General features: G+C 48.7%; 1 protein-coding gene across 3 annotated transcripts in view; it reads left to right on the top strand.

Annotated features, from left to right (window-relative positions):
- Positions 1 to 14,757, top strand: part of TNRC6B (trinucleotide repeat containing adaptor 6B) — a 293,374-nt gene that overhangs the window by 243,268 nt on the left and 35,349 nt on the right. For all 3 annotated transcript variants that reach the window (XM_075553605.1, XM_075553606.1, XM_075553607.1), the window contains 4 exons: positions 1,268 to 1,342; positions 3,364 to 3,409; positions 4,375 to 4,523; positions 9,491 to 9,616. In XM_075553605.1, the coding sequence (XP_075409720.1) occupies positions 1,268 to 1,342; positions 3,364 to 3,409; positions 4,375 to 4,523; positions 9,491 to 9,616 (396 nt within the window). The remainder of the gene's footprint in view (positions 1 to 1,267; positions 1,343 to 3,363; positions 3,410 to 4,374; positions 4,524 to 9,490; positions 9,617 to 14,757) is intronic.

Here is a 14,757-nt window from a genome sequence, read left to right on the forward strand (position 1 = left end):
GTCCGCATCATCTCGGTGGCATGTTTTTGCATTTGTTTTGTTTTTAGTAGAACTTTGCAGCGACTTTTCGTTTCAGCAGTCACAGTCACACACACTTCTCCTTTGAGGGTTTCTGGTTCCTAACCCTAGTCACAAAAGAAATAATTCGGTAAACTTCTTTTTAGATTATTATTATTGGTCATCTTTTGTGATCTAGTTCACTTTTGCCTTTGCTTGTTATTTACAAGTTAATAGTGAGTTGAGTGGAAAGAAAGTTCAGAGTTCTGATGACTGGTTGAAATGTGAAAAGTTCGGGTGCCCCACTCAAGCAACAGCCAAGGGTTCGCTAACGAACATAACTGGGGCGCGAATGTTTCCATTCTATAAACGGTGATTCTGGCTTCCCAGGCTCAGGGCTGTGGGGGGTGGAAAACCTGCTACTGAACTAAAGATCAGTGCCTCATCCCATTCAAGAATAGTAAAATTGATTCAGCAAATGTCACCACAGTGCAGGCCTAATGTTTGCCCGTAGACTGCGCAGCTGCTCTCGGCCCCCGTGTCCCCTTCTGCTCTGCACGGTCCTTATCAGAGTTCCACCTGCCTTGGCATGGAAAGAAGAGTGAGACCAAGGACTGGCTCCTTTGGGCAGAGACCTTTAGCCAAAAAGCAAACCACCACCCCCACCCTAACAAAACAGCCTCTCTCCCCAGGGCATGGGGAATGTGTCTTTCATGGTCTTTCTACGGGTGACCAGTATCCTTTGGTCTGAAAGATTAATGGACAAAAGTGCTACTCACCTGAGTCCCTCACTGTATCCACACCGAGAGAAATGACCAGCTTCAATGGGCCCCTCGACTGAAATAGCCTGCAGTGCCAATACCCACCGTTTTCCTCATACAGACTACCTAGGGGTCCATGGGAAAGCACTCGCAGGCACGAATATTATTCTCCAAAATTTAGTACTGACTTCCTTCTCTTTAAAAAGTAGGAATGCTAGGCGGTGGTCGATTTTGCTAGTACATTCTAGTTGAATGTGTTGAATAAAAATAAAACGAAACACATTTCTAACCGAGGCTTCTTAACTCACAGAAGCCACCAAACGGGACTTCCCGGTTGACGGTAGTCAGAGAGGAGTAAGCTGGGCTCCAACAGCCCAGCCGTTGGTGCTGCGTGTCCCGTTGGTGCTGCGTGTCCCGTTGGTGCTGCGTGTCCCGTTGGCACGGGCACCACTCGCCACAGGTTGAAATAAAATAACCCGGCTCTGAGGTTTCCCGTTTCGTTTCTGTAGTGCTCACTGAAGGGAGGAAACAGTGATTCATGGATGAACCCACTTGCCAAACAGTTTTCAAATATGGGATTGCTGGTAAGTTTCCTTTTTATGTGTCCTGTAACCCAGTGTTTGCTGAATGCAGACTGTGAGCCCACTGCCACGTCCAGTGCCCGATGGCAGATCCGAAAGCTGGCTGAAGCTGGGCGCTGCATCTTTGGGGCATAACCACTCTTTGTGCCCAGTTCCTTTCTACACACACATACACCCTGACCCCCACCCCGCTGAGAGTACTCCTAGAGTTTAGGACTGTCTCTGTACAGTTCACAGCCGTGTCCTGCTCTTTCGGAGGACAAAGACGGCTCCCTGGCCACTGTGCCACTTCAACTTTAAAAAAAGACAGCAGTGATTTGCTAACTAGACAGCTATTCAGGGATTGACTAACTACATGCTACATGTGGAATTCTGTGAAATCACTCATTTCTCTGTCCGTATCACGGAGGGACCACCCTGTCTCCGTTGCCAGAAGACAAGTGCCTTCACTTGGCCACACGCTTGAAGATCTGACGGCTTGACAAATCACAAGAAAACGTCGTCATCCCTTGGCTGCCACTCAGGGAGTTTGATCCTGGGCTGCTGGGAACTGGAGGAGCTTCGTTTGTTTCTCCAAGCAGCTCTTTAGCTATTCCTCTGACCGACAATTTTCTGTGGCGAGTTGTGGATAAAAAGGGAATTTTAAAAACCCAGGAACAAAAGCACGCCAAAACGAACTGTGTAAGAAATAAATAATTCAAAAAGATTGAAATGGCCAGGCAAGTGAGGCAGATGGCTGGGTGGCCCAGTTTGCCCGCCACTGGTCACCCAGGATTGCTGGTTCAAACCAGTCCACCAGCACCAAGGAAGGAGCAGGCCTAATGATCTGCCTCTGGAAAGTTGACAGCCCAAACGGAAGCTCAGCTCGAGGCTGTCACGCAGACAGTGGTCTCCATAAGCACAGTCTTTATGCCAGTGTAAGGTCCATGGCATAGCACCGTGTAGCGGGCCATCGGAGAAAGTCAGAAACTCACAGGGGCAGGTCTACCAAGGCACTCTGGTAGTGTGTAGGAGGTTACTTGTTGGGCTGGTAACCCAAAGTAAAAATAAAGTGGAGGCATTCTGCTCCCATAAAGATTGACAGTCTTGGGGGTCGGAGGAGGGGGGAGTACAGAGTGGAGACACAAAGCCCATTTGTAGGCCACTGGATATCCCTTTTCAGAAGGGTATCGGTGAGGAGATGAGCCAGTGAGGGTGCGATTTAGCAACAATGAAACATACAACTTCCCTCTATTTCCTAAATGTCTCTTCCTCCCCTACTATCATGATCCCAATTCTACCTTATAAATCTGGCTAGACCAGAGGATGTACACTTGTACAGATAGGATCTGGAAATACAGGGAATCCAGGGCAGAAGATACCTTCAGGACCAGTGGGTTGGAAAGAGGGAACCGATTACAAGGACCTACATGTGACCTCCTCCCTGGGGGACGGACAACAGAAAAGTGGGTGAGACTTTGAGGGAGGGGGGAGTGGGGAGGGAGGAGTAAAATGAGGAGCTGATGCCAGGGGCTTAGGTGGAGAGCAAATGTTTTGAGAATGATGAGGGCAATGAATGTACAGATGTGCTTTACACAATTGATGTATGTGGATTGTGATCAGAGTTGTATGAACCCCTGATAAAATGATTTTAAAAATTTATGATAGTAAACTGTATGCAACAACAAAAAAAGAGCTGATACCAAGGGCTCAAGTAGAAAGCAAATGTTTTGAGAATGATGATGGCAACATGTACAAATGTGCTTGACACAATGGATGGATGGATGGATTGTGTTAAGAGTTGCACGAGCCCTCAATACAATGATTTTTAAAAAAAGATTGACAGTCTCAGAAACCCGGAGGCTCAGCTCTCTGGTGTTCCATAGTGTCACTGTGAGGTGTCAGAATCAACTCGATGGCTGTGTGCTTGGTTTTTTGGACTTGTACATTGCCTCAATAAAAACATGACTCTTCCGTGAATAATGATACTTCTCTGATTCACACATGGGCAGCCTTCATCTTTTCTCACCTATTCTTTCTTTCAGAGTCAAACGGAAGATAATCCCAGCAGTAAGATGGATCTCTCTGTAGGTGGGTATCGTGCCGCTGGTGGACATGGCAACACCATGCTCCTGTCAGGATCCTCTGCTCCATTTGAGATGGAACTGTGGTCCTTTAAGCGCTGGTTACTGAATGCTTATTCTAGGAGAGGCCCTGTCCCGGACACAAGTGCAAGAATCAGGAGAGTCAGGTCCAGGGTGTGATGGGTGCTGGGTACCAGCACTTGGAGGAGGGGAATAGAGGGCCGATGAGCCAAGGGAGCTTGTTATCAGTATATACTTATATATTTTTAAATAACATATGTATGTTTAAGACATTTTCACCAAAGTAACCCCAAAAGGCTCTCCTGTCAAGCTATAAGAGTTGGATGTTTGCAGGGGAAGGGACATGGGTCCTGTAGAGAGGCTTCATCAGTCTGCAGCAGTGAGCTCTCCCCTTCTCATCCTGTGTTAGGCTGGGTTGACTAGAAAAACAAATCCAGGACACTCGCATGTGTGTCAGAGAGAACTTGATACATCAAAGAGTAATTGAATATTGAGAAAATAGCCCAGTCCAGATCAAGTCCATAGGATCGGTATTAGCCCGTATGTCCAATACGTCTATAAATTCCTCTGCAGACTCACATAACACTTGCAATGACGCCAAAGGCAAGAAGATCACAGGCCTGCAGGGGGAAAGTCTTGTGGATCAGTGGTGGTAGAAACATCTCAGTGCTGGCGTGGGTCTCCACGTGGCTTCTTCAGCTCCAAGGCTCTGGCTCTACCAGCATAGCTCCATGTGGCTTGTCAACAGGAATGAGTAACAGAGTGTGTCTGGCCGCCAGAGAGCTATTTATCTCCTTAGCGCCTCCACATGAGCTCATCAAGCTGAGACCTGATTGACAGGCTAGACTCCACCCCTTCCTCAAATTGGCAGTCCAGGGAGGAGAGTGGGGCAAGGGACTCCTTTTCATGAAGATGTGGCTTCTTAACCATTTTGCCCTCTCCTCACTCCAGGGAGCCTTCCGGATAAAAAATACGATGTGGACAAGCGAGCGGTGAATCTCGGGGATTTTAACGATATCATGAGGAAGGATCGGTCTGGGTTCCGTCCACCTAATTCCAAAGACATGGGAACCACAGACAGTGGGCCTTATTTTGAGAAGGTGAGTAGACTGCTTTATTGAAGGTTCATAGCTCCTGTGAGGACCACTTCTGCGCGCATGTGTCTCTTGAGAATTGGCTCCCAGGGGAGCATAGGGTTACTGAACTGGATTAACAGGAAGAACACAGCAGCTCCAGTTAAGTGGTGGCTGCAAACAGTCAGCGTCACCAGGATGAGGCAGCACTAGGCCCCCCTGTCCTCGGAACGAGAGCATGGTGGGGAAATGTCCCCGGCTGGAGAAGTTCATGCGCTTGGAGGGGGGAATGGTCTGTGACTAGGAAGGGGAAGGAGGCGCACACAGTACACAGTACAAGAGTGCCATTCTTTTCTGAATTCTCTATTTCTGCTACTGCACAGCTACGACTCACCCTGGTCTGCGGCCCAAGTTCTGCCCAGGCCACACAGACTTTCTCCCAGACTGTTGCTTGCGCAGAGCGCTCGGTTCCCAGCGCTCCCCCTTGGCGGAACCATCTGCTTTTCGTTACAGTGTATGCTTTTCAAATGCCAACGATCCCCGATTTAAACAAATAGTTGATTCGTGTCGGTTTTGTTTTTGACCGTTTCTGAAGGCAGAGGCACTCCCTGCTCTATTGGAAAATATTCCAATAGGAATGGTGAGGCCACGGCTTTGACACCACTTAGCTGCCTCGCCACTGGAAGACCGCTCGGGCTTCTGTTTGCGCAGCCCCCTCGCTCGAGCGATCAGTGCTAGGTGTCTGAAAATCAAGTGCCGGGCAGGATGTGTTACTCTCACGTTAAACTAGATGACAGACGGTCTCCGTGGGGCAAAGCGTGGCAGTGGTGATCAGGGCCGAGCCCTGTCCGTGCTCCTTGCTAATCCGTCTAACTGTGTTTATTTCTGGTGTCTCTCTCGGTCGCGTCACTAACCTGCCCGCGTTGTGATTGGCTAACTACTGCTTTGCAGCTGACTTTGCCTTTCTCCAATCAAGATGGGTGCCTTGGGGATGAGGCTCCCTGCTCTCCCTTCTCCCCTTCTCCCAGCTACAAGCTGTCTCCCTCTGGTTCCACACTATCCAACGTCAGCCTTGGAGCAATCGGCACAGGGCTCAACCCCCAAAACTTCGCTGCTAGACAAGTAAGGAGGCCTCTCAAATTTCTAACTGCTTGGCTGCGGCCTCGCCTGTGCCCTGGTCTGCAGTTTATTGCATCATTTGTCTGTCTTGGGAAATTGGTTGATTACTGAATGCGCAGAATGATGGATTAAGTGTAGATCTGCCATCCTTCCCACCCATAGAACCCATCTCTCATCATGTTTCTTATCACGGATTTTATTTTTAATCTCTTTCGTTTCGTGTTTTTTTCTTTATCATAACTTCACTCTTAAGTTAACTAAATTAGGAAAATGGTAGAGGCTAGGTGGTTACCTTTGCATAACCTATTTAGAGACTGGATTGGGCATTTCCTATTTAGACTGGGTGGCAAATCATATTTTTTAGGCTTTTCAATGTTATGATCCTGCTAATTCAAGAGTAGAAGAACCATAGGATTAAGCCTGTGAGGATTAGAGCCATTTAACAGCTACTGCCTTGAAGTCTAGAATATAATACTTATCGGGAGCATGGTGACTTTGATGTTAGGGAAGAGTAAGTAATGTTCAGGCGTGGCAGTGTTTCGTTCACTCTGGAAAGCCCCTTTCCTAAGGTCAGGGCTGCCAGTCCTCCAGGGAGCATTGTGCAAGCGGAGTAGAATTGGCAGGCTGAGAGAGCAGTCCCTCCCGGACCTCCCAGATCCGAGGGGGCCCAGGAACTTCTGTCTCTCACACCGACTACAGTTGCTCTGCGGTAGTTTTTGTGAAGCAGACGGGATCTGCAGCCACGACACCTTGGTGACGGTGATTCCGAAGGTGACCGTTCTGCCGGCTGGAGTCTCGGGCTGCTCTTTTGGCATCATGCCCTTCACTTGGGTGTGTCTTGGGAGGACAGTGAGGGTTGGCTGTGTCCACTCTGTCCTCCCATGATGACTTGCCCGTGGGATGAAGGGTCGCTAGACAGCAGCCCTTCAGGTTGCCTTCCCACGTTTAAAATAATCGCTTAATTAGGGTCTTGTGGGTGCTCAGGGTGGTTTTCTCAGGATCGGGAGCAGTCGGTCCTTTTCTCAATCACTGCTTTTCTGTTTCCACAAAGGAAAGAGGTGTGTTTCCCTCTTAGAGAAGCAGCAGCTTTGTCAGTGTTTTAGGGACTCTTTGTTTTGGGTTGGGGTGCACAAGTATAAAATAGTCCTAGCCCCTTTTGGTCAGTGGTGATTTAAACACGAGCCCAGGATCACGTCATGAACAGAGGCGGCGAGGACATGAACTGGAGTCGAGTGGGCCAGCGAAGCAGAGGGCGGTCTTCGTTGCTCTGAGCTGTGGCGTCTCGACAAAGTTCGTTCTGGATCGCGCTGGTCCGCCTGTGCACCCAAACCTGGTCATGGTTCTCTGACTCCTTCGTGGGGTCCATTTAACACACACCGCAATTCACAGGAGACAAGGCCTTTACTGTCCCAGGCCGTAGAATGTTCCCTTAGCTTGGTAGTTGGGCTTTTAACTCGCTTATTGTCTGAGGTAATCGCCGAATGTAATTGAAGCAAATCTCACTAGTTACTCTGGAGAGCTTACACTCAAAACCAAACTTACTGCATCAATTCCAACTCATGCGTGACCGTGTAGGGTGGGCTAGGAAAACAGCCCTGTTGGTTTCAGATACCTAGCTCTTTATGGGAGGTGAGCACCTCCTTCCTGCCCCGGAGGTGCTGGTGCTTTTACACGGCTGACCCTGCAGGGTGCAGCCTGCCTGCACCCACTACTCCAACAAGGCTCCTCATGAGAACCAAGGTCTTCAGAAAAGCTCATCCACCAGAGGCCAAGGCCAGCTCCATCTCAGAGAGCTCCCGACGACCATTTCCTCGCCTGTTTCATTCGAGATAGCGCTGTGCGGTGTAGCCGCGTCCGAGCCATGGAGATGGCCAGCTTAGGATGCCAACATGCCACGTGGAAGTACAAGAAAGTTGTTTGTTGTTTTAATCTCAGATAAAGAGAGGGATAGGTAGAGTTCGTTTAGCAGAAATAAGAAAGAAGGACCCGATTTTAAATTTTAAAAAAAAGAAAGCAAATTCTTTTGAATATTTTTATCCAGGACAAGGCTGAAATGAAAGATCACTGCCACTAAGCAGTGTCAGACCCATCTGAGCACGAATTCTGCCTGCCACTTTGACTGTTACAGCCCATGAATAGTTGGTACCTAATAGCAAGGTCACTGCTTTGATAGGGAAGTCTAAATGAAGATAGATCATGGCAGAATAGTAGTAGTGACATGAGTGTGGCCTGCTTTCATGGGATTGCGCCCGCAGACAGCCTGCCAAGGGGGCCTCCCACCGTGGCAAAGTGAGCCCCAGCCATCTCACCTCCAAGTGATGCTTTGAAGTGAACAGGAGAAGCAGAGAGGTTGGCGTTGCTAGAATTGAAAGGTTTTCTTTCATGTTCAGACAATCCTCTGTGAGTTGGGATTTATGGCGGGTCTTTGATTTTCTTTTATAAGATACACCGATTTTAATTGCCATTTCTGCTTTATGTTCTTAGTCATTTTAATTTTCAAGCTTTTAAAATTCATTACTTAACTTGTAACTGCCCCTTAATCTATTTTTGAATCCACCAAACCATAGTAATAACTTCACTATTTTTGAATTTAATGATGCTACTATAAAATTTTTCTTCGACATTTCTTAGGATTCCAGAAATAGGATGATGGTAGTACGTTCTGTGTAGAGTTTACATGTTTATTGCAGTTGTCTTTGCTGAACGTGTTCAGTGGGACATTTTCAAGTACATGAAACTGTTGAGTCAAGGAAGTTTGCAAGTGATGTGTTCATCCTGCAGACCAGGGCTCTGACGGGGTCCTGGGCATGCAAAGAGGGGTGTTCTGAGGCTGGTGGCAGAAAGACTGAATGTGAAATAACTAGAACACATTTAATGATTGGGGAGGTGGGTATCTAGAGCCTGAGTCAACTGATTTGAATGGGAAACGAAGCAGAAGGTTTGGGAGGAGACTTGTTGGTGAGGATGATCTCAGAGCTGGGCCTTGAGGAGACCCCCCAGCAGTAGAGGCATATGTGACGTTGTCACAGATGGTCTCTCTGCTGAAGAACTTTGCTCCTCTGGACACCAGTCATCATAGCGCCCGAAGTAGCTCTCAGTAGCTCTCTGGTTGGAGCATTCGGAGTACCCAGTGATCCTGCCCTCGAGAGAGTTAAACTTGCTTTAGCTAGACTGCAGGCGTCTTGACTGAGCAGGGCCTGGTGAGTAATACCTGGTGTGATGTCCCCGAAGTGCAATCTTTTCCTGTTTTGTCACCCTGTGATTGATTCAGAATTCCAATTGTAGCAAAGAAGGGTGGACAAGCAGACCCAGAACAGCAAGATGTGCCCTTCTCTGGACTAGGCTCCTCGTGCACGGGCTCACAATCGGTTGGCAATGCTTTTGTGATTGAACTAGCAACTCAGAAACATACTATCGTAGCGTCACTGTGCACCTGTTTGTAGTCGCAGATAGACCGGCCTTTTTACTCAGATGCCTTCCTTTGTAGGGTGAATCTCAGATGATAAGGTTTGAGAATAAGCTTGGTGAAATGAAGGGGAGAGGGGAATGGCTTGGTAAAACTGTTCCATTGTTATCCTCCCAAAATTAATTTAGTGCTTATTCTAACTCTGGACTAACTGTCGCCTTTCTGGCTTCTGGAGAGGGTACCAGAGGGTAGTGATATGCCCACAGTTCAACTGGAATCCTTTTCCTGAGTGTTCCATGATCAGGAACTCCTCAAAGGGAAAATTCCGTGATTCCATAGAACAGTTTCTGGTTCTTCTGGTGAGCTAGGAAACCCCAGCTGGTTCTAATTTGCCTTTTTTCTTTAAAAAATTGTTTTTCCCTTTTTCTGAACATTGACAACGAGCCTGACTTTGCTGTTGTGTTGACAGGGTGGCAATCATGGTTTCTTTGGAAATAGCACAGCACAATCGAGAGGCATGCACACTCCCCTGCAGCCACTAACTTCGTCTCCTAGTCTCCGGGCGCAAGTGCCTCCCCAGTTCATTTCCCCCCAGGTAAGCGTCTCCGTGTGTGCACGGTGTCGGGTGAAAGCCGGTGGTTCCCAGCCAGTCCTTGACTGGCTTTGCCATCGTAAGAGGGAGTAACCGGCTACCTCGCTCAGATGTGGAATGTCCAGGCAGCACCCAGGGCCAGGACGCTTGGACCAGAAACATCGTCAAATTGTACAATTGGTACAAAGTAGATGTTGGCATGAAAAAAAGTCAGGTTTATTTTCCTTTCAGATCTCATTTTTATGTAATACTATGTTTTGTTTTGTTTTTTCTTATTAATTCACTTATAATCATTTTATTGGGGGCTCATACAACTCTTATCACAATCCATACATACTTCCATTGTGTCAAGCACATGTGTACATCTGTTGGCCATCATCATTCTCAAAACATTTTCTTTCTGCTGGAGCCCTTGGTATCAGCTCCTCCACCTCCCTCCTCCACGAACCCTTGACAATTTATATATTATCATTATTTTACTATGTTTTTTTAAGCACGTGTACTTAAAAACTATAAAGTATGACATGTCCCCATGTAGAAGTTGATTGTTCTTGAGGACCTACCACCAGGTAGAGAGAACTGCCGGGTCTGGGTGCCTTTGTTGAGGGGCTGCTAAGACGCTGCCTTGATGCTCAGGGTGGGGGGGGTGGAGAAGCTTGACCGCAGGCTTCCTTAGATGGCAGCTCGGGCTGGGTGGCAGTACCACAGGAACCTTTTAGATCCATTTCTTAGTGTATAATGCGTTCTTTGGGGTAAAGAAGTTTTTGCCAACCTACTGCATACTCGACATCCATCTGCAAACCAAATGGTTGGCGGTTCTAATCCACTGAGTGCTTGGTGGCAGACTGTTTCCCCCAGGAGGACAGTTTGGAAATTCTCCTCTTACATGGACTTCGTGGCACTCCTGCCTCTTTGTGAGCACACAGCTCTCAGGAGCAGAGGAGAAGTGGGATTGCCCATGTAAGGAGTCTTAATCTCCGTAGGTGTTCCTGTCATGAGCACTATGATCCTGAACTTCTAATCTGTCCTACAAAGAGCATGGAAGCTCTCACAAGACCCAACCAATAAGTTCTGAAGGATCAGTTGGCTTAGGTTTTATGAAGACCAAGCCTTAATAATCTATAGATTTCAAATCTGTGCCGCCTCCCCCCCCCTCTTTTAACAATCTTTTTTTTGTCTTGGTAGAGGAAGAAATACTCATTCTCTCCTCACCCCTCCATGGTCCCACCTAGGAGTCTGGAACTCTGCTCCTTCCCCTCCCTTGGCATTTTGGGCACCCTTCCGACCACACTGAGTCCAGCTGGGGCTCCAGGCATACCACGAAGGCAGTGTCTTTCTCCGTCTTGGAGCACTTTGTAACTTCCTGGGTTTAGAGGGTGGTGTGTCTGCAGTGTGCCCACCAGGGGCCTTGGTGGTGGTGTGCACCTTCTCTCCGTGACAGACTTCTGGAGTTGACTGGGGGTGGCAGCAAAACAGCCAGCCGGTCACACTTAGAATATAACCAGAACGACCCTAGAGGCGGAAGGCTTGGCACAGTTTGGGGACTAGGTGAGGCTTCATACTAATGGTGACTTTTGAGCTGGGTTTGGAGGAATATAAAAATGGTGTGAATGGGGCTTCTGACCTCCTTTAATTTCATGAGGGGTTGTGGAGAGAACCACTATCCACAGCCCAAAGTTGATCTTCCTGAGGTTGAAGTTAGACATGCCCCCCCCCCCAGCCCTTCAGCCAATTCAGTGATTCATCACAATTGTCACACAGAACTCACAGACAATACTTGGGATTGTGGAATTTCTTAGGGAAGTAACAAATTACCCATCAGGATCAGAAATGACTCAGGATACAATTCTTTCATCAGGATAGCCACTTCTCAGCCATTCCACCAGGCAGGCAATATTACAGAGCTCTTTGGCTCCTCCAGTAAGTGAGCCGTGGCCTAAAGGTGCTGAGCTCTCTCATTCTGTGGACCAGGAGACCCACATTCCATTTCCCTTCAGTTTCCTGGTACTGCTGCCTCTGCCCCCCGCCCCCACCCCATTTCACGGCCACCATTTCCCTGGTTTTTGCTGTCTATTGTTACACCTCTCTGTCTCCTGGATCTAGACTATTCTCCGCTTATAACTCCTGAGTCTAATGGATTTATATACTCCTCCCTTCTCTTGGTGGTAGGTAGGTAACTCCTCTGCTCACCTGGCTCATGTAAGGTAAGGGGGTGACTCCAACAAGGGCGTGACTTCAATAACAGGGAAAAGGATGGTGACTGAGTTGCAGCCTCCAGTGAGAGGGTGACCCCAGATACATCCCACCCGACTCCAGCCTCGTTCACCTAACCAACCGTTGGCTCCGACCCGGAGCCCTAACCACACAGGCCTAGAGGCTGGGGGTCTGCAACACATGTCACACGGGAGGACAGGCACATCAAACTGCAACTGGAGGTCAACCCACGGTCCTGGATGCTGACACACATTTTGGGAGAACACAGTTAATTCGTCATATTCCATCCCCAGTCCCTTAGTGTGTAGGAATTGTAAAGACGATGGCGAAACAAAGCAATCGCTGCCAAGTTGGTTCCAAGTCTGCCGGCCTATAGGGCATAGTAGAACTTCCCCAAGCCCGTCAGCCTCTTAGAAGCTGACCACCACACCTTGCTCAGACAGAGCTGCTGATGCGCTTGGCCGCCCCCCTTTGTGCTCACAGCTGGATGCTTTCATCACTGTGCCTCTGGTGTTTCTTGGAGACGCTGGCTGCCAGGGCTATGTTGAGTAACTTACTACGCTGAAAAGAACGAGCTGTTTTCTGGGCCCGGCCAGACGTAGGCCCCTCCAAGGTAACAGGGCATACATACAAAGGGCCTCTGGAAGAACATGGCATGTGTGAGTGGTTACAATTCATATGAATCAGTAGTTGGAGCTCTGATATCCATAGTAAAATAGAAAGAAATCAGGCAGGCAGTTTGGGGCCAGATTTGGGAAAGTTTTGCTTGCCTTACTAAGGAGCTTGGACTTCGCCCTCTAGCTGGTGCTGATCAACATGGTCAGTGCCATTATCTGGAAAGCTATTGGCAATTTGCTCCTCAAGTCCCCTCTCTACTGAGACCAGCTTTTGGGTTTGGGCCTGGTCGCTGTCAGGTGCCAGTGTGTACACATGGGTGGACTATGGAGGCAATGGTGGTTGGCATGATTTCTCACCTTGCAAGAGACTTGAGTCTGGTCCCTGCCAGTCAACCTCATTCCCCGCCATGCCACCCGCCTGTCAATAGAGGCTTGTGGGACCAGCATGCGGAGCTGCCTTCCGCAGTATCCAGACAGAGACACCAGGACGAAAGGCCAGAGCGAGCCCTGTGGGTCACAGCAGTCTGATCTGCAGCCAGTCGAGGAGATGACACAGGACTGCGTGGGGTGTCCATGACTCCTCGGCCAGCATGGTGACAGCTAGCAGCTACCAAATTCGGCTACTTCTGCTATGGATGGCATGGTATGGGACATGATCTGTTGAAGAGTGCTGTAGGACGTTTACCTTCTAGTAAGAAGCACTGGCAGTAATACAGAGGACACATTTGAGAGACAGAACTACTAGGGCAGTGGTTCTCAACCTGTGGGTCATGACCCCTCCCCAACCAACTGGCCCCTTCACAGCCCGTGTGCCCCCCCTGGAACCCTCCTCTCCCAATGGAGCCCCTTTCCTTCCCATCTTTGTTTCCAGTCCTTAATCCAGACTGCTTTATCGGGGAGGCCTTCCGGGCCACGCTACCGCCACAGCAGTGTGCCCGTCGCCTGCTTTAGTTTCCTGTATTCACTTGATCCTTGTTGGTCACTGCCTGCCTGGCTCCCTGCTGGACCCTGAGCATCCAGAACTGTGCACGGGCTGCATTTGGGACTCAGGAGAGACATGATGAGCTGAGGCCAGGTGCATTTGAGCGTGAATGGGTAACTAGAGGGGGCTCTGAGACTTGGGCGGCACACATCTCTTTATGACCACAGCCCTCCTATGCTCCACTTGGGAAAGGAAAGCCCGTGTGTCCTCTGCAGTTTTGAAACTTCCTTAGCCAAACGCAGCAGACCATGCACTTCCTGTGTGAGGAGGCAGGACAGGAAGCCGTGGAATCGTGAGTTGGTCGGTTGGTTTTTACATTTTTGAAAAATCAGAGCTGTCAAAATAACGATAAAGGGGGACTTGGGGAATACAATAAAATATAATAAGCTGCCTTGAAAGTTTAATTAGTGGAGAAAGATTATTCCAGAAACACCCCCCACACACACACAGATGCAACTACCAGGACGGCTTTACCATCCCCCATTCCGAGTCTTGGCAGGCAGGCCCCGTTGTCACATCACTGTACCCCTGGGCACTTCTAAAGAGCATTCTGGCTGACTTCTTGCAAGACAGATGTGTTTTTCTTTGCTAACCCCACAGCTCAAAGGCATCAATTCTTTGGTCTTGCCTATTCAGTTGCCCAACTTTTGCGCGCGTACGAGACCACTGGAAATGCCATGGCTTTTGTCAAGCGCGCTTTAATCTTAAAGCTGGCGTGTTTCCCTTTTAACACTTGTAAGAGGCTTTTTGCAGCTGGTTTTCCCAATGCAACATGGAGTTTGATTTCTTGACTGCTGCTTCCATGACCCTTGATTGTGGATCCAACTAAAAGGAAATCCTTGTGGTTCTTAGACACAGTCACTCCCAGCTCTGCCCTGTCTGCACGTGGTGTGCCCTCCATGGAGGGACCTGATGCTGTAGCAGTAATCCTACAAGGATTCCGTGGCCGAGAAAGGTTATATTCTGAGATTCTGAGTGGACATACACCTGCATGGTTGGAAACACTTGTAAATGCAGTGCAGTTATGAAAGCAAACGAATGGAGCTGTACATGTCATAGATGGGATTTATCCGTCATTGAGGCATGCTGGGATGAGAGTCTGGGTTGATTGGAATATGGGGTTGAAAACATAGGAGACATCTACCCCGTCTTTCCCCAGTCTCATTACAGGGGGGCTACAGTAGAACAGTCTGGTGTGGACTTTGAGTTCAGTCCCATTGTGTGATGTGTGTGAACTCGGGCGGCGGGGGGGGGGGGGCAGAGGTGTAACGGTGGAGGTGAGTTCTTCATGTTGACGCTAACACTGGTGCAGACGCAGCGCATGCACTGGG

Source organism: Tenrec ecaudatus, chromosome 6 (assembly GCF_050624435.1).
Source record: "Tenrec ecaudatus isolate mTenEca1 chromosome 6, mTenEca1.hap1, whole genome shotgun sequence".
NCBI lineage: Eukaryota > Metazoa > Chordata > Mammalia > Afrosoricida > Tenrecidae > Tenrec > Tenrec ecaudatus.